The following is a 19751-nucleotide window of genomic DNA, read 5'->3' as shown; positions in this document are numbered from 1 at the left end:
GCCTGGAAGTCAACGTTAATTTGTACACTAAATAAATATCCTTAGAGGAAATAACAATGCCTACCACTACTTAAGGCAGCTCAACATGAAAATACCAAGTCAACACTGGATCCCATACACATGTGCATGCATGTGACTTGGAAACTAGAAGGCCTACATGGCTTAGGCATAAGTTTTTGCTCTGCCCAGCCTGCAGTGTTAATCTATGCACATGTAAAAAAGCAGAAAGTGGAAAAAAGAGCACAAAAAGAAAATTCTGTCACTTCTGCACAGGAAGCACATGTAGAACAACTTTCCCAGAGCAGAGAGAGAAAATGAGGCAAGCAGAGAGATGAAATGGGATTAAAGGAATTCTTTGAATTAAGATGACAGACTGAATTTCCTCTCAGCTTCATCATCAGCAAAAGCCAACAGCAAAAACTACAGCAACTAGTTTACCAATATCATCTATCAGATTTGGAAGCCATTTTAAATGCCCAGTGCAGCCAAAAAGATGCAAGTATGATATTTATTTGTTTTCAAGAAATAGCAGCCAAAATATCTGCTACAGTTTTTCAACCTACCTGAATATTCACTAGGCAATTTTAATCACAAACAGCTGTTCATGCAACTTTAATGGTGTTTTTTCCCCCTGAAACATTAACTCTCCCTCAAACTTTAATATTTCCTGGTTAAAAGTCCCATATTATGTATCATTTTGTGAAATATAGCTTATTAAAGCAGGAAGTTTATGCAAAAGCTTTTGCTAAGCAACTCATGCACACAGAAACAAGGAACAAATACTACCATGCATACACAGGCATCAAAATGTCTGAATTAAACACATCAGAAGGGAACAAATCACATTGGTGCATGCAGTATTAGTGAAACTAGGATTAGCTTGAAATGATTTCTGGTTCCTTAGGTTATTATTTTTTAATGTAAATTCCTTTTTTTAGAGTTGAAATATTGTTTCAATCTTTTAAACTAGAATTTTTATCTGATTCCTATATTTTGCATCTAGAAGAGACCACTTGATTTGATCCCTTCCTTACTACAGAATGAAAAACAACTCTCGGGCTTCAAAACTTCCAAGTTGTCTTTCCTATATATAAATTAGCTACCAAAACATGACTGAAAGAGGTATTTAAAATGAAAACAGAAAGAGAGGACAATCAAAGGCACTGTTTATTTAAATTTCACAGCAACTAAATTCCTGATGTTTCCAATAGTCCTGCCTTGACCTCTACCTTCACTGCTGAGATTGAGGCATATACGGTCACAGGCATATCATATTTTATTTAAACACACTGCAGAAAGACATTAAATTTTACAGGTCAGATTCTCCATGGTGCTTGAGCAAAGCTGGGACTGCAGGGAAGAACAAACAGTCAGTTCACGTGAACTGCCAAGGTGCAGCTTCCCGTTATCCAACAAGAACAAACATCCTCAGCCTTACTGCAGCTGGACAGGACCTCAAGACCAACACACTCTCTCTCCACCTGGATTTTAGAAGAATAGCAGCTCACAGGGGCTACGGTACTGCCTCAACCAGCACAATTTTTTAATAGATTTGAGTCTTGCATGAGACAAAGTCCCACTGCACAAATGGTGGCAAAAGGCAACAGCAGCTTTGCCAACCTTTATCAGGTTTTTGCCACTCTTGAGAACTCTCTTCATGCGGAGATCCACATCTGCCATTCACAGGTACTTTCACGTTACCTCATGCCTAAACATTGTCATTGTACATTAAAGGTACTAAAGCAATTGTCAGTGAGTTAACCTCACCGTATGGGTATACAAAATCATGACCATTTACACTCTTCTGCCACATCATGTTAGACCTGCACCTTACTAGCACCAACCACTTTAACCACATGACACATATCTTTCAATCATACCTATGAAGTCAAATATGACATGAGGTCCTGACTCATCCCACGTAAGGCACCTGACTGCATCCAGAGTAAAGTTGCCCTCTTGCATGGCCTGTGACAACAGACGAGACATCTCCTGTGGATGTTACAGCCCTGAGAACACATGTGTCCCTCTGGGCATCAGCACTGTATTTTTGACTGCACAGCTATGAGTCCTCACCAACAGGAGCAGCTCAGCTCTCTGTGCTGCAGACAGAGAAACAACACTGATGCACAGACACATAAATGTTAGGAAGGCACCCATAAGATCACCTTCATCTTAACTGGGGCAATCTTTCAGCCACATAAAATAAAAACCTATCGGGGACCTTAGAACAAAATGATTTTTCTCTAGTAACCACACCTCTCCCTCCAGGCTCCATGTTGGCTGTGAGTTTAATGCCATTCTCCTGCAAAGATACCAGCAGAAGACACCCCTAACTCCATTGACTGCTCTGTGGCTGCACGCTTCAGGCAAAGCAGCATTCAGCTGTGTATGCCTATTAGGACTCTAATACTGGAAATAGAAGTGGAACAGGCAACCGAAGTAATTTAATCTAGCAAGATAATTCACTTTCAGTATTACTCCCACCTCATCCTACTGCACCAAATGAATCAGTGACAAGTACCTAGCCTTCTAATGGAAAGGGAATTGTACGCCTATTACCTTTACCTTTCACTCCATATAAACTATAGAAACGTCTGTACCTGATTCTGAGCTTACTGATATCTGTGACCAGGAAGAGCTTCCACAGAAATAACTATGTTGCTAGTAGTGTAAAGCAGGACAGAGGTCTGAATTGTGCACCTGTTACTCTCTGAAGTCAGATTTCCCTTTCTTGACATTTTTTCTTGTTGTTACTGTTGCTTTTTAAGCTCAACATGTCAGACCACAAGAGAAGAAAGCCACTCCTCCATTCTTCTCTGTCCCCATCTTGTTTCATTGCAGAGTGCGTATGTAAGATAAACACAAAACAGCTTCCTTAGCTGTAGTGGTTTGAGAAACAAAAAGCAGAATTTTCCTCACTTCAGGATTTTCTCAGTGAGGTGTCACCTTTTATCCCTCCTATAGACTATTTTTAAGAGCAAGATACTTCTTTAAAGTATGCCAATGGAATCCCGGGATGCATCAAGAAGAGTGTGGGCAGCAGGCCAAGGGAGGTTCTCCTCCCTCTCTAATCTGCCTTGGTGAGGCCTCATCTGGAGTCCCGTGTCCAGTTCTGGACTCCTCAGCTCAAGAGGGACAGGGAAGTGCTGGAGAGAGTCCAACGTAGGGCCACCAAGATGATCAGGGGACTGGAACATCTTTCATATGAGGAAAGGCTGCGGGAACTGAGGCTGTTTAGTCTGGAGAAGAGGAGACTGAGAGGAGATCTTATTAACATTTATAAATATCTAAAGGATGGGTGTCAGGAGGTTGAGGCATCCCATTTTTCTACAGTAGCTAGCAACAGGACAAGGCGTAATGGGATGAAACTGGAACACAAAAAGATCCATTTAAATATAAGAAAAACCTATTTCACTGTGAGGGTGACAGAGCAGTGGAACAGGCTGCCCAGAGGGGCTGTGGAATCTCCTTCCTTGGAGGTCTTCAAGACCCACCTGGACATGTTCCTATGTGACCTAATCTAGGTGAACCTGCTTCTGCAGGGGGGTTGGACTAGATGATCTCTAAAGGTCCCTTCCAACCCCTACCATTCTATAATTCTATGATTCTATGAAAGTACTCCCTGTCTCTGCCCATACAAAAAACATAACATCTTCAGCTATGGAAGCATCTAGGCTCCTTCTCAAAAGTCAGTATGTGATATAGAAGATTATTATATCCTACACGTAAGATTGTTCACTCTGCAAGTTTTCCATTCACTACTTCTTACCCTCAAGGTAACTCTGTACCTACACCCGTGTGCAGTAGTGCAAGTCTCATCTGCTGTTACCTATCTGTCTCTCATCAGAAGGGTTGCTAGCACTTATGCAGAACCAGTTTGCAAAAATCCAGTACATCTTATCATTCCCACAAGAGATAAAGCACAGTATCTCACATCTGCTAAGTGACTGAATTAATTAATTTCTAATAATGGCAGGCTTTCATTAGATCTCCTCCATAATTCTTAATCAGGCATTTGTATGTGATTGTATCCATGACAGATGTAGTTGCTCTCACTCTGTTGGTTCAGTGCCAGCCTTGGCCAGGCAAGTTGGGGAAGTGTTACATGTTATGAAGTGCCAGGAAAGAGAGGGAAATCAGAGTTGAATTCTGTGGATTTTTAACACACATGTGAATGGGGAGAACTCAAACTTCATCTCCCATCCCTTCTTGCTCTATCAAGGGTGAGTCACCTCACTTGTACACCTTCTATGGCTTCATGTTCCCCATCACTAAGGCTATGTGCTTGAGCTCCCTGTACATCACTCAAACTCTCTTGGGTCACTAACACAATGTCATTGATGTCATTGCTGCAATGCTCAACCCTGAAGCACAATGATTGTTTCTCCGACTCACATTCACAGCACATTTGTTCCAGTAGGCTTGAAAATGAGGGGATGAGGCAGGCTCAGTAGGTTTTTGCTTCAATCTAATTAAAAACATTCAGCAATTCACTGAAGTTCCTTGCAATATTGCACGTGTCCCATGCTTTAAAATAAGCTCTGAAAGCAAATGGCCTGTTTTTTTTAAATGCATTCCCCAGACGGTGAGAGCTCCTCAGAAATTTCTTTGCAATAATATACTGAAGCTGCTGAACCAGAAAAGCTGAGCTGCTTCTGAACTATCCTGGTTTTGTTGCTACTGTTAATGGCTTTTTTCCTCATTTAAAAGCTAACGAGGATAGCCACTGTTGGTTCTCTGACATGCACAGAAGTGATAGTACAGCTCACTGGAAACAGGCAGCTATGGTCACCTTGGTCTGAAACTGGGTCAGGGATGTCAGTTTGCGGTTATAGCCAAGAAATACACAAGTAATACTGGGAATTCAGCTGCAGAGGACAAGACCAACCTTTTCATGCAGGCAGAACTCAGGTAATTCAGCTTTACCAATTGGAGAGAAGGCAGTCTCCTCATCACAATTAAGGCACATTTTATGTACTGGGTTTTTTTTTTAATGGTAGGAAATGTGTCAGAGCATCTATGTGAAGAGCTAAGCCAAGCCCCGCAGTGCTGTACCACCCCAGTCCAACAGCAAGAGCCCACCGGGAGATGGGAACCACAGTGCATTATGTTGATGCTTATGGTAGAATGTGCACTGATGGGGTCAATCCACCTCCAGTGTTAACAATGCTGGAGAAATTCAGTGGGAAACACTACATAAACATAACATATGTTTCTAACTCTGTCCTTGATACTGAAAATGGACTTTTTGCCTGTCAAGAGTCATTCTGACTTGGGGAACTGCATCAGAGCACAGTGCACACAAAAAGCCTGTGAGAACATCAGGAAGGCTCTTGCCATCAAACAAGTAGTAAAGGATCCTCTGAAGCTGCTTAGCTATCACAGCTAAGCTAAAGGCTCCCAAACTGAGCCTTTCTCAGGAACTGTCCCTAAATGCCTCAAAAAATGAGTACTCATCTCCAAAAGCAGAGTGCCCTTAAGCTGTTAAGAGGAGAACAAATTCTTTCAGGGCTGTAACAATCAATTAAGGGATGTGAAGCAATTACTTTTATACCCATAGAAATGAAACTCCTCCAATAGAATTACCTAGCCCTTATCATCTACTATGGAATTTGCAGAAAGCATATGCTGTACACTCTCTCCTTTCTTAGCTTTTCCACAATTTTAATCAGTTTGTTTTAGCTAATGTAATGGAACCCACCTATTCTAGAGAAATAATGTATAGCTGCAAATTATCTGAATTTTTTAAATGTCTTCTTCCATTTTAAATATAATTTCATTTGAGATTTTACAGCTTTCATTTCTATTAATAAGTTAGAATTTCTTCTTTATAAGTGATGAGCTAGTGTGTCATGTAATTTTTTTCTTCTAAATAGACCAAGACTTTGATCTAATGAAAGCCTGTGCTGGGAGTGTGCTGGGAGTAGAGAGACTTTCTGTCTAATCTAGTTACGAAAAATATTCAATTAAACTTAGGAGTTTAATTCCATTTAGTTATGAAAATTAAATGAGCTCAACAAGGTACATTTGATTCACCTCAGGAAAAAAAAATCTGTGGAAGGGGAACAAATCAGAAAGGAGAACAAAAGTAACTTTTGCTTCTAAAATTGAAAGATAACATGAAGAGCCTGAGTTCTGTTTTGTGTGCCTATATAAAACATATCCACAAAATATTAATACACAATTTATATCCAGAAGCTGTATTAACATCCTAACAGTCTCCTGGGTAACAAGAATCCTTGTAGATCATAATCAAGCCCATCCCAGTCAAGGGAAGATCTGAATTGTACCAGGAGGAGGCCATCCACACACAGCTCATCTCAATCTTTGTTTGCAGAAAAAGGGAAAATATCAGAATTCTTTTTTAAAACAAGAACAGGGTAAGATAGATCTGTGTGACAGCAGTCTCAGTTTTGCAGCCATCACTTACCATTTTTGCAGATAGGACAGCACTGATCAGGCTCATACACCGGATCCACACACTCAGTCTGGGGACAAGCTGAGACAGTGCACAGCACTTCACCATTGCCTTCACAACGACACTTCTCACATGGAGAAACCTGAAACACAAAGACAGTCGCTTCTTAACTTTCACTTAACGTGCTCCTGTCATGGGTGTTCCTGGATCCGCTTTTTGCTTGGAAATAAGGGGAGGGAGCTGCAGTGCTGGTCCCAGTAAGCAGTTCTCGAGGTGGATTTACCTTCAGACCAGCTGGACCAGCGTGGCGCCTCTGCTATCACTATTTAAGAAGGGAAATTTGAGCCAGAAAAGGAGGTGAAGGAGTGGTACAAGATGGAACTGACCATGCAGAACCCCCAGTCAGAGAAGGAGGAAGGAAGGAGAGCCAGACCAGAGACTCCCCCCTGCAACCCATGGCGAGAATGCAGGCTGTGTGCCCCTGCAACTTGTGGAGGTCAATGGCAGGACTGAGAGCCACCAGCAGCTCTGAGTGAGTGCACCCAGACAGGCAGGACACTGTGTGAGGAGGTGGCCATCGCACAGGCCATGCTGGAGAGCCTACGGGCCGCAGAGCAGACCCACACGAAAGGCGGAGAGGAGCTGCAGCCTTTGGGATGAACACAAGTCGCAGTGGCCTGTGCTGTAGCAGGGAGGACAGTCAAGGAGTCCATTTGCCTTGAGGAGAGATAAACAGTAGCAGCCATCAGGAAAAGACTGAAACACCCATTCCCTGCCCTCCGTGAGCCACTCACAGTGGAAAGAGGTAAAGACATCTGGATAAGGGCTCTGAGCCCAGGAAGAGGGGAGAAGTGGTGAGAAGGTGGTCTTAAAGGGCTTGTTATGCTCTCCATCACTGTATCACTGTGTTGTTTTCATGTTTTGGGGTTTTATGATTTTGGTTGTTGGTGAATTAAATTTTTTCTTCCCCAAGCTGAATAGTCTTGTCTGTTTTGCGCAGGACCATAAGTGGCAACAGAGTCTTCCCTGTCCTGAAGGCATTCCAAAAGCCCTTGGTACTTATGGCTGTTGTGGTCTTTTGTTTCCAGGATACCTAATGAGGTGTGCAATGTCTACCTCCCCATTCCCATTGTTCTTTCCTTCACCTCTTTTCCTTCCCCACTTCAAAATGAATGCTTTTTGTGGTCTGAATAATGTAGAGGAAGGCTGGGCTCCTACAAAATCACAGAACCACAGCAGAAAAAAAAACCACTGGTTCTGGTCTGAATCCGTGTACCAAATGAGAAAGTCAAAGAGATTTTGGGAACAAGAACACTTTAGACTTTTAGCAAAAATAAAACAAAAATCCAGTTTAATTCTATTAGCAGTTCAAAAATAATTTAACAAAAAATATTGCATTTAAGGAAGAAAAATTATGCTAAATGAAATATCAAACTTCCTTTAATGGAAATTATTATTTTAATTTTTCAGGGTTTCAGAGCTTTTTGGTAGCAGAAGGCTGCATTTCATTGAAAATTATCATTTTTAAAGGGGAGTCAGGAAAAAAACATCTTTTGCATTCCAGTACTTCCCAAAGGTAAATTGTATTTGGACCATTCTTTTCATACTTGTAACTTTCTGAAAAGAAATTGCAATCCAAAGAAGTGAAGCAAAGTACAGGTCATCCTTTTTACCTACTGAAGTCTTAGTGGTTTTGAAGAACTCTACAGGATAGGAGTATCATGAGTTAATTACTTGAATGACCTACTTCAGTGAAATTAATTCAAAACAAAAGAGCATCAAGGCCTTATTTAGGAAAAAATGGATTTTGCAATGTCTACATTTGCCGCATGCAATTCCAGCTGAACTCTTCAGGTGTTACACACTGCATTGTTGACATCCTTGTACCACACAAGGAACTGGAGGTAGAGAGAAGCAAGGGTGATAAAGAGCAATAAATGTTATAATGTAAACTTCCTTGCTGTACTATAAAAAGCACACTGGCATCCAAGCTCAGAGCACAGGATGAAAATGCAGCTGAATGTTACTATTAGTGAGCCTCTAAATCCATAATCTGTGTAGATTCTAGGCTTACTTAAGAATGAAGTATTTTTTTATGGATATGTTTTCATTCCAGATTCTGGCTGATCCAAATAACCACCACTGCCTTTCTCCAATAAAAGTAGACTAAGTGAAAATAAAAATAAATAAATTAAAAAGTTAAATAAATAAATAATTTTCTGAGAAGAATGGTCCAGATGTCTAACTTGCAGATTATCTGTTTACTTCTCCCTATTTCTTAGGCAGTCCATCACATCTTTTTCATCAAATCCGTTCTCTGCTTGCTTGCTTCTTTCACATCCTTTGCATTTGCAAACATGCTGATTGATGCTTGCACAGCATCGTCTCTAACTATATGCTCATCTATGCTTTCCCACTTCTCTTCCCACCTGTCAGGGTTTTACTGGCTTATGCACTCACATATATTTCACACTGTCCCCTCTGCTTAGAAAGCCTAAATAGGTTCTCTTGATGCATTGCTCTCTGCTTTTATTACTATTACTTATTTCAGACTCCTATTGCTAGGAACTCACTTCCAGTTTTCTCTTTGTTATACAGTCAATCAAGGATAACACCACATCATACACTGGTAAAATGCTTCAATGAGGCTGACAGTCTGCTAGTGCAGAATTTTATTGCAGGCTTTGGAATAAGAATTTTGTCCTGTAATTGTTTATTGTCACTGTTTATAAACTGCCACATTCACTTGCAGAGCTGGAGTGTCAGCAGATGAAGAGGTTTCTGATCCAGTGTTCAGTTAAGAGGCTCAGGTATTCCAGGTAATCACTTGAGTTGCACATGAAATTTTGAGTGTCAGCAAATCTGAGCTCCCACCTATCTGCAAGAAAATAATAAGAATCCTTCCCTCTGGGGTTATATCCAGAAACAACATCTAGCAATTTTGAAAACATACTTTTTAAGGACAGATTATTTATTTATTTGCGTACTTATTTTATAGGACTCCTACTATTTTGAAGGAAATATTCCAAGGAACGGGGTCAAAAAGGCAAACCTATAGCTTTCAATCAGTTTTAACATCTTTTGCCATGGCTTCAAAAAGATGCAAATTTTCATCACAGTTCAGCAAGATCTGTAACTACAACAACAGATATTATCTCTCACAGGACACTGCTTAGTAGCTGTGCCATTCAGTGTTAGAAGTTGTTGTGGTTTTGCCCAGCCAGGAATGAAGCACCCCAACAGTCTCTTGCTCTACTCCCTCATCAACCCACCCTCCTTAGGGATGGCAGAGGTCCCAACAAAATGGGAGGAAACAAAAGATAACCAAGGACCTTGTGAATTGAGACAAGGGCAGGGAGGGCTCACTGCCAACTATGGTTTCGGGCAAAACAGACTCCACTACTTGACTTAGGAAGGTAGGAGAAGTTTATTCTACTGCCTACAAGAAACAGAACAGAACAGAACAAAAAGCAAAACCACAGCAGGATTATGAGAAAATTACAACCCGTGCTTTAAGACATCCTTCCCACATCTCTCCTTTCTTCCCAGGCTCAGCTCCCTGCTTCTGATATCTCTACCTTCTCCCTCTTCAATGGATCAGGGGAGTAGGGACTGGTGGATGTGGTCAGTATCTCATAGATGGTCTCTGCCACTTCTCTCTTCTCAGAGGAGGATGACTCCTTGCATTCTTCCGCTGCTCCAACACAAGGTCCCTCCCACGGGACATGACCTCCTCTGGGCATAGTCACTGCCCCTGGCATGGGGTCTTTTATGAATTAGTGATTGTGGAGGTGCCCAATTGGCTCAGCCCCTAGAAGTGGGTCTGACTCAGACCTGGGAAGAGTTTTGAGCAACTTTTTACAGGAGCCATCTTTACAGCCCCTTCCCATTACCAGAAATGGCTCCACACAAAACCATGACAGAAGTGATGCAAAAACTAATGTATCTGAAGATAATCTGGAAACAACACAGTACATAGATGTTATTCCTAAAATCTCTCATCTGTAAAATTTAAATATATTCTAATTGTGCTGATTACTATAATTCCAAATTTGACATAAGTCTAAAATTGTTAGAACAAGAAGCCATTTAATGAAGCACTGAAAATACTACTGAATGAGAAAAAAAATTTGAATCTAGCCTTTTTTCTAATAATGGTGGTTCAGAACAATACATTTCTGTCCTACTCAGCTGTAGTGCGCTTGCATGGACAGGATTTGGTAGCAGGGGGGCTGCAGGGGTGGTTTCTGTGAAAATCTGTCAGAAGCTTCCCCTATTGGCCCTGATAGGGCCAATGCCAGCCAGCTTTAAGACAGAGTTGCTACTGCCCAAGGCTGAGCCAAATAGTAACAGAGATAATGACTCCATGATTAACGTATTTGAGAAGGGAAAGAAGTTACTGCTCAGGTGCAAGACTGTAGCAGAAGAAGGTAATGAGAATTTGAGAACAACTCTGCAGAAACCAAGATCAGTGAAGAAGGAAGGGGAGGAGGTGCTCCAAGCCCAGAGCAGCGGTTCCCCTGGAGCTCCTGGTGCAGTCATGGTGAGGCAGGCCTTGTCCCTGCAGTCATGGAGGCCACGGGGGAGCAGAGATTCACCTGCAGCCCACAGAGGACCCCACACCGGACATTCCTGTGGACATTCCTGTGGACAAGGCCCACATTGGTGCAATCTGTGAAGAACTATTGCTTGTGGGAAGGACTCATGCTGGAGAAGTTTATGGAAAGACTGTCTCCTGTGGGACCTCATGCTGTAGCAAGGGAAGTGTGAGGAGTCCTTCCCCTAAGAGAAAGCAGCAGCCAAGATCATCTGTGATGAACTGACCATAACACCAATTCCCCATCTCTCTGTGCCACTGTGAGAGAGGAGGTAGAGACCTGGGCAGAAGGGAGGAGAGGGGGAAGGTATGGGAAGTGTTTTAGTTTTTATTTCTAATTTCCCTACTGTGTTTTGATTGTTAATAAGCCAGTTCTCCCCAAGTTGAGTTTGTTTTGCCCCTGAGGTAATTGGTGAGTGACCTCCCTGTCCTTATCTCGACTTGTGAGGCTTTTGTTTTTTCTCTCTCCTGTCCAGTTTAGGAGAGGAAGTGTCAGAATGGCTTGGTGGGCACCTGGCAGCTAGCCAGGGTTAACCCACCACAACAGCACCTACACTTGAAGACTACATCTTTCAGGAACAGAGCACACTGTAAATGTGATACTGCATGAATACTCTTCCTGTGAGGAATACAAACAGCACACCTTTCATAAGTACTGTTGTCTGTACAACCCATCACGTCGAATAATGGTAATAAGAAGGTGTTCACATGCTTATTTCTACAAAGTTTTTTTCAGGCATGTAAGTGAACCACAGTGGCTGTTAAAACGGTGTCAATCTTTATCTGTTCATCTTTGCACTAAAAGATCGTGTGTTGCTTTTTATACATCAGCAAGGTCCTGCAGGAACTGTAGAAAAAGTCCACTTCTTTCTTCATCTTAATGGCAGCTCAGTAGAGACATAATCAGTACTAGAGACAATATGACAGTGTGTGTATGTAACGACAGCTAAATAAATCAGAATTAAAGAAACATTTGGTCCTTAATTTCTTCTCTTCTACCCTTACAATGTAAGTGCAATCCCTGCAGTGCCACTGCTAGAGGCAGTCAACGCAAGGACCATCCCACTTGTTCTTCTGGGAAATGACCAGCCCAGCAGTACTCATGCTTAGCGTATCTGACATAACCAGGCTAGACTGGAGATACTACCACCTATCAACTGCTCTTGGAAGACTAGTGATACTGCGTCTCTGTGGTCTACAGATGAACCTATTAACTTCACAGCAGCAGTAGTTCTGCCAACGCAAAAACTGTGGGAAGACAAGGAGAAGCACAGAAGTCTTACGTATTCACCAAGTAGATATAAAACCCGTATAAAAAAATGGAAAGATGGAAAACACCCAACCCAAACCTCTTATTTAGAATTGTTTAAAGGGAAGTTTATGAGCAGATATAGAAATCAAGTTGCAGATGTGGCAAAAAAGCAAATATACTCTTGCATAAATAGGTAGATTTCCCACTAGTGGGGCATGAAGAAAACTGTAGCTTAGTAAGGATAGTAGGTTTATCCAGCAATTTAAATTGTCATAATTAAGAAGTGACAAATTGTTTGCACTCATCAAAAGTCTGGTCCAAAGTAATTTGAGCTTTCTCTTCCCTCTTTCCACTTGTCAAACTTTAATTAAAACCCAAAAAAACCAAAAAATAGACCAAAAAATGTTGAATTTAAAAAAAAAATTACATGTGATTCCTTGAGCTTTGAAAATATTTTAATTAAAAAATAAATAAATCATGATTCCAGCTGTTGTGCTGGAATTTTTATTAGAGGAGAACACGAATGGGGTTCGGCTGATAAGAATAAAAATACCAGCCTTGTTTTTTACTTTTCTTTGCCTTCGAAATACCACAATGTTTCAAAATCCATTTAGGTTTCTTAACTTATTCACAAATAAATACAATTTTTAGTAGGAGAGAAATTCTAAAAAAGACACACAAAGCAACAACTTTCAAAAGCATAGGTCCTTCCCAAACGCTACACTTCTGAAGATAACTTATGGTCCTTGTAAGGCTACATTATATGCATCTTCAAACATTACTGTAAGACTGGAATACATCTAGTGCACAATGTGCTCAGCAATCTTCAGCTCCAGTGCAGAATTTTATCACATTTCATCAACTAAGGCTTTTCCTTCCAGTTCCATTTGTTGGATGCTGTAATCCATTGACCATCCTGCCTGACAGTATCCACAAAGGAGTAAATTGATGCTGATGGGACCTCAACCTTTCTCCACATCTGTGTCATGATTTGTGTCAGCACCCTTATCATTTTGAAATCAGAAAAATGCATGCACGCACACACACACACACACACACACACACACACGAGCAAAGCCTGCAGGAAGGATTGTAAATCAAAGAAGAAATGCATCAGAACTCCCATTCCCTACCACTCTCAGCAACCAAGTTAGAACTGGCTCTAGTCAGAACACTTCTTTTGCCGTGCCAAACCATACATGAATTTTATATAAGCAAACTCCCAAACTTGCATGCCTATTTACACATCTATACATAAATGTTTTGTGCAGATACTGTCACTTAAAAGTTACGAGATCACCTTTTTCTGCTTCCAATATGTCTTGTACACAGGTGCAGACACAGAGAAAAATGAGATCACTGTCCATTTATAACTCCTTCCTTGATCTTAATCAAAAGATAGCATATAAGTAATCTCTCTTAAGACCATCAGCTTCAAACCTGTAAAATGACCTTTGACACAGTGTGCAACTACTTGCATTTGCAACTTCCTCCACTGAACAGTGGCAGGCTGACTACATCTGTAACTTGCCTTGCCTGATGTTTTTACTGATTGCAGTGGCATGGGCAAATAGTTGCATTTACAGTTTTATGCTCACAATATTGGAACCAACATTAAAATTTAACTAGAAACCAAGGTCCTCATATGTCAAAATGAACAGGCTGCAGCTCCACTGCCTAACAGTATGGGCAACTTTCCTCGCACATCCTGAGTAGGCATCCCTCCTCACTCACCTCTCCAAAGCTGGCTAACACAAAGCAGTAAGGGAACTGATGTTTCCTTACAGGAAGGTGTCGACACAAGGGCTGAAGGCTGAATGGGGTTGAAAAGAAAGATGAAAGCCAAAGTCGTTTCAGAACATTTCTGTAAATGTTACCATTCATCATGACTTTTTTACCAAGGCTACCAGCCATGTTCAAATGTAACAAGGTTTTATTCTCTCACCACATGCTTAGTACAATAAGGTATTTTAGGCTTGCTTTACAGCCATTAATATGATATCACTATAATAAAAAGACAAAGAAATGCAGTTCCTTAGAAATTATGAACGAAGAGTGGGGAGAAGGCTTTAAAACTTTAACCTACAGAGAATATGTTGGGAAGTATCACTGTTCTGGCCACCCCTCAGAATTTTCTGGGAAAGGAGGGATCTCACAGTCCATCTCTGAAAAGGTCACACCCACTAGCCTCTGTTAAAAGTACTTTCCTCCTCTTGAAATATAAAACTGCTACCCCAAAGCTGAATGCAATCCTTAAGGGTAACATGGAAAAAGAGGATGACATAGTGCTCAAAACGTTACTGCCTAAAGAGAGCTAGGGGAAGAACTTATTTATTCTGGAGAGTAGCTCTGCTGCTTTATTAATTTATTTTTCAATAAATTGAAGAACATGGAAAGACATTATGAATCAAAGTTAAGTTTCTGAGAACACACAAATACCACAGACAGCAAAGGTGGCAACTTATTTACAGCCTTCACAAATACACTTTCCTTCTCTCCATCCTGAGAAAGGATCAAGCTTTCAAAACCCTGAACTAGATTTCATACTCCTTACAACCTATTTAGCTCAAAAAACTCTAGAGTGTTCAGAAACAGGTTTTGAACCAGCCCTGTATCTAACAGTCACTTGCAAGCAAATTTTTAGAGCCTGCTGACAGATCTCAACCACCATAAAATTCTAAAGGGAAAAAGGCAAGGTAAGCAATAAGGAAATTAGCCCCAACTCCAAAACTTTTCAGTGCACTATACTTTACATTTTCAACGATCATGATCTTGCACAGTAATGATAAAATGGCCCTAGTCTGAAAGAATTTCCCTAAACATAAAGCTTTTTGAGTCCTTTGTTTAGGTATAATTGTAATTCAGACTGCAAACTATGCTCTTATTAAAAAGAAGGCCCATAGTCACTCTGAGAGAGAAAACGTTATGCAACCTTGGTAGCATAGTTTAAACGGTTAAAAAGGAAAAGAGAAATCATGGTTATGAAAAAGGTATCATCACAGATGTTACCAGGAATAGAAGTCAGCTCATAAACAAAACCTTGCTCAATCCCTGTAAGGTAGAAATTTCACAGTTAATAGTTAAGTAAGGAAACAAATGTACTGCTAGAAATTTAAATAAAATCCAAACCTCCACCAAGCACCATTCTTTCCAGTACCATTTTTTACTGTAAATACCAAAGGAATTAATAAAGATCAGCCCCCTCATTTAAAATGTTACAGTACCATAGAGTCAGAAAGGTCATGTTTAAGGGGAATATTGCACAGCAGTGAATAAGTAGCATTAACACAAAAATGAAAAGGGGAGGGGGAGACCCAGGATGCTTTCTGAGAAAGCACTTGAAGAACATAGCACCACCTTAAACGAGAGAAGGACCAACAAACTACTTTTGGCCTCAGCCCTTACCATGAACTCCTCTAGAGTCTGGTAGGTTTTGCCTCGAAACTCGCAGTAGTTCTTCCTCTCCTTGCACTGCGGGCAGCACTGCGTGGTGTCCACATGGACGCAGCGAGGGTGGAGTCTGGGGCACTCGGGCTGGATGCACAGTGGGCCCTCTTCAGTGCAGAGGCAGGGACAGGCAGAGGGGCCCGGTGCAAACTTCTCCCCGATGGCATAGACGAAGCCGCTCTCGTCCACGCAGCCTTTCCCGCGGTAGTCCGGGTAGGCGTACTCCTCCGGAGGCTCGGGAGTGACACTCGCGACAGCTTCGGAGAGAGACAAATCTTCAGCCACCTTAGGTTCCTCGGGAGCTGCATCCCTTTGCTCTTGTACTTGAATGCTCCCGGATTTACTGCTTGTCCCCTGGCCATTCCAAGCCTGCTTTTGCTTAGTCCAAGACTCCTTGTTCAAATAGTTCCTGTTTCCTTTGCTTTTCCAGTCCCTGTTACCCTCCTCCCTCCCACTCCTGCTGATCTCATTCATTTTCCCGGGGCCTGTCTGGCTGTCCCTTGTAGACGTATGATCCCTCTTTTCCTGGCTCGTCTTTATCTCCTGTTTGTCTTGAGCCTTGGACAGTTTTTGTACAGGTATAGTGGAGCTACAGAGGGCAACCATGAGGCAGCAGGTTACAAGAAGAGAACTAGAGAGAGCTCCAATTGCCATTGCAGTAGAGCTGGGCATCACCTACTGCATCCCACAGGGGACACTGCATTCACATCGGAGGGAAGCGCTTCGCAGATCCACAGTCCCTGGGAAGAGATGGATTAGGAACACTTAAGCTTCTACACTTCTTGCCCCCACCCCCCGCCATGGATGCAACATCTCAAGCAACATGCAACCTGCCTCGGTAGTTTACGCAAAAGGCAAACAACAGCCTGCTGCTGCATCCCTCCTCCTTCTCCCTTGCTCTACCAAGTCATATAAATAGCAGGGCTCTGGACATGGACCGGGTGTCTTGAGCTCCCTGAGAGCACCACACAGAACATCGGGGGAGTTAGGATTTGCAAAAGCAAGTGCATTCAGAAATCCAGAACATTTGAGGATTATTTTCCCTTTGAAATGACAACACGTGAAGAGGACCGACACACACCAAATTAAATGGAGCTCCTCAAAACACAGCAGAGTCCGGAAAAGAAATCATCCAATTATGTCCTATTCGCTGAGTGCATGCACGATGATTTTCATTAACCTCTTATTATTAATCTTTTATTCAGTCTGAAATACGCCGTTGGTTTGGATTTGTTTTTTGTGGTTTTGATTTTTTTTTTTCTAAATACCTACCAGTGAACACATTTCTGTTACAGGCAACTAAAATCAAGCACATTCAACCGAGCAGAGCCAGACTACCTCTCTCCCGAACTACCTAAATAAACCACGCACCACCTCTCTCTCCCCGTGTTTTAAAGGCAAAGCAGAGCCGTTAAGAGTTTCCGCAGCAGAAGCTCATTTAACCCACACCCTCCAGGAGTTCAGCAGTACTCCTAGTTCCTGTCCTTAAAACCCTGCACACTAAATCGAAACAAAACAACGACAGAGCCAAACCAAAATACGTACACTACTCCAGCCACAGTAAGCAAACGCGCTCCAGCTCCCCGTCACGGCCCCACCTCCACGGTACCACTCCTCGATGACATTTAACCTCCCCACCCCCTCCACCCCACGCCTGCTTGCCTGCCTCCCCCGGTCCTCACCGGCGGCACCGCGCTCCACCCGCCGCCTGGCCACCGCAGGGGACGACAGCGCCGCGCCACCTGCCCAAACTTTCCGGCGGGCCGGACAGTGCCGCCCTGACCCCCCCCGCCACCTCCCCCCGCCGGTGGGGAGCTGGGGCCAGCCCCTTCCTCAGCCCGGCAGCCTCCCCTGTGGCCCAGCCCAGCACCTCCCTACCTGCGCTGGCGCCGCGCTCAGCCCCGCCGGCGGTTCGGGGTGGCGAGCTTCGCCCCCCACCCAGCTCCCATGGCGGGGCCGCGGACGAGCGGCCGGCGTCGGCTTGTTGCTGCCTGCCCGCCGCCGCCGTGGACCTGCAGAGCCTGCAGCGCGGCGCGGCGACCGGGCGATTCGGCCCCGCCGCCCCGGGGGCGGGCTCCACCGCGGCCTCCGTTTCTCTCACGTGGTGGTTCCGCGCCCCCGTCCTCGGGGGCGGTGGCAGCGGGGCAGGACGGGGTGGTCCCCACTCCCTCTTTCCGTCCGTCCGTCCTCCCTCTGCTGCCGGGCGCAGGGCGCGGCGCTTGGAGTGGATTCGCCGTGAGGCGGTTGCGCCTGATGCAGCGGCGCAGAGCCCCTCGCCGCCCCTCCCGTCCGCGGCCTGGGGATGGGGGAAGCAGGAGGTTAGGGCCCCACGGCAGGCAGGCTCGTGGCCTCGCAGCGAAGACGGGGGAGCTTCACGCAGTGGGCAGGAGAGCGGCTGTCGGGAGACAGCGTGAGCTCGTTAGGGGTCGGCCCTGCACCCCCACGGGTAAAACTTTGCTGGCCTAAGGGTGTCAGTTCGGGACGTGAGCTTGCTACTCTGCCCGCGCAGAGCTTGCGAGTCGGTGCGGCGGTCATGAGCACGCACCTCGCCGGGTACCAGGCGCCCACGCCGCCGGGGCTGCCGCCTCCGGCGCGGAGTGTGGGTGCCCGCCCAGCGCAGTCCCGCGTACCCGCTGGGCCCACTGCCGACCCGCGCAATAGCCGGCCGCCGGCGGTTGAGCCGCGTTTAATGGGGGGAATGCAGGCTGTACCCTTGTCTGACGGTGCACTATGCAGCATCGGACTAACCTGCTCTTTCTCCTGCGAGCCTTTTCCTGCAATGAGGCGGGACGTGATTTACTAGTTGAAATATTTACTTAAGCTTTTGTATGGCCGATGCACACTTACGTACTTGAAGATAATTGCTTTTTGATACAGAAAAGGGCAGAATGGTCTATTATAAAGGTCATGACTGGAACAGAGGCAGGCTATTGGGACAGAAATGCGAGAGAAAAGCCAGAGGTGCTTCATGTTCTGGACCTGAGCAAGGGCTTGGAACACAAAAGGATATTTGGTGTTTTATTTGTTTTAAGCTGCATTAGATGACACACCAATATAATACTCTATGAATTTAGCTTTACAGATGTTCCAGAGCAGTCCCAGCTGCACTAACCCTTCCACCGCAGTAGCTCTTAAGCAGCCAACTAATGCCTTGCTTGTGGCTAGGGCTGGATTTCCCGAAGTACTTCTTGTCACTATAACTGAAACCTTGACTAGGTAAAACTTTCAGATTTTATTTCATGAAAATGGTGGCACTGCAATATGAGTACTCAGGAGAGGAATTAAAATCTGCTGGACACTAATGTTTCACTGTTAAGTACCTTCATGGGCACCTGTTATTTGTGAAAACCCAGACACTTAAAACTCATTCACAGGATGATGCAGGTGCTAAACTCTTTTGGCTGCTAGGTTCTTGCTATAAACATCTATCGGTCCTGTGTCGTTTACAAAATTATTTCTATTGACGACATCTCCCATCTTTCAGTCACATATTCACGAGCTAAATAGTTGTTTAATCCTCTGAAATTCTAAAATACAAGATTAAAGTTTCGAGGGATATGAATAAATAAAATGTTTCAAGACATTGCAGTAGTAAAATAAAATTACAGGTTGCTCTGGGCTTTCTAGATTAAGTCTTACAGTGTTAAGACAGACCTTTCTCATTACCAGGCTGACAATTATTGAGAAGTATTCGCCTTCAAATTATCATCTCATTACCTCTGAATAAAGAATTGAATTTTTGCCTTTTCTAAAAACAGGAGTTCTTTGCCTTATATAGCTTAAACCTTGCCATAGGGTGAGCAACCAGTACACTACATTGTTAATTGTAGAAGAACAACTTGAAGACTGTACTTCCTTACTTTGCATTCACAAACCTGTAAGCTTTGCTGTCAAGCAGCAGCTTATTGTGGCTGGAGCAAGGCAGAAAGTGATTGGGTACTTCTGCAGGCAATGCTTCATCTGTGATAGGAGAAGACACCAGTTTACCATTCTGACACTTTCACATGTTCCCAGGTGAAATTTTGATAACAAAA

At 43.5% G+C, this 19751-nt stretch overlaps 1 protein-coding gene across 2 annotated transcripts in view; it reads right to left on the bottom strand.

Annotated features, from left to right (window-relative positions):
- VWC2 (von Willebrand factor C domain containing 2) overlaps positions 1 to 17710 on the bottom strand; it is a 58337-nt gene extending 40627 nt beyond the window's left edge. The window contains exons 1-3 of one of the 2 annotated variants that reach the window (XM_061995506.1): positions 17596 to 17710; positions 15676 to 16457; positions 6434 to 6563 (exon numbers count right to left, since the gene is read on the bottom strand). In XM_061995506.1, coding sequence (XP_061851490.1) covers positions 6434 to 6563; positions 15676 to 16389 — 844 coding nt within the window. In that variant the 5' untranslated portion in view covers positions 16390 to 16457; positions 17596 to 17710. Of the gene's footprint in view, positions 1 to 6433; positions 6564 to 15675; positions 16458 to 17262; positions 17302 to 17595 lie in introns of those variants that run through there. The other variant, XM_061995507.1, reaches the window with a different exon arrangement.
- Positions 17711 to 19751: the final 2041 nt, after the last annotated feature.

This window comes from Colius striatus, chromosome 4 (assembly GCF_028858725.1).
Source record: "Colius striatus isolate bColStr4 chromosome 4, bColStr4.1.hap1, whole genome shotgun sequence".
In the NCBI taxonomy this organism is placed as follows: Eukaryota; Metazoa; Chordata; class Aves; order Coliiformes; family Coliidae; genus Colius; species Colius striatus.
Note: the sequence above shows the minus strand (reverse complement) of the source record. Positions and strands in the feature narration are given on the sequence as shown.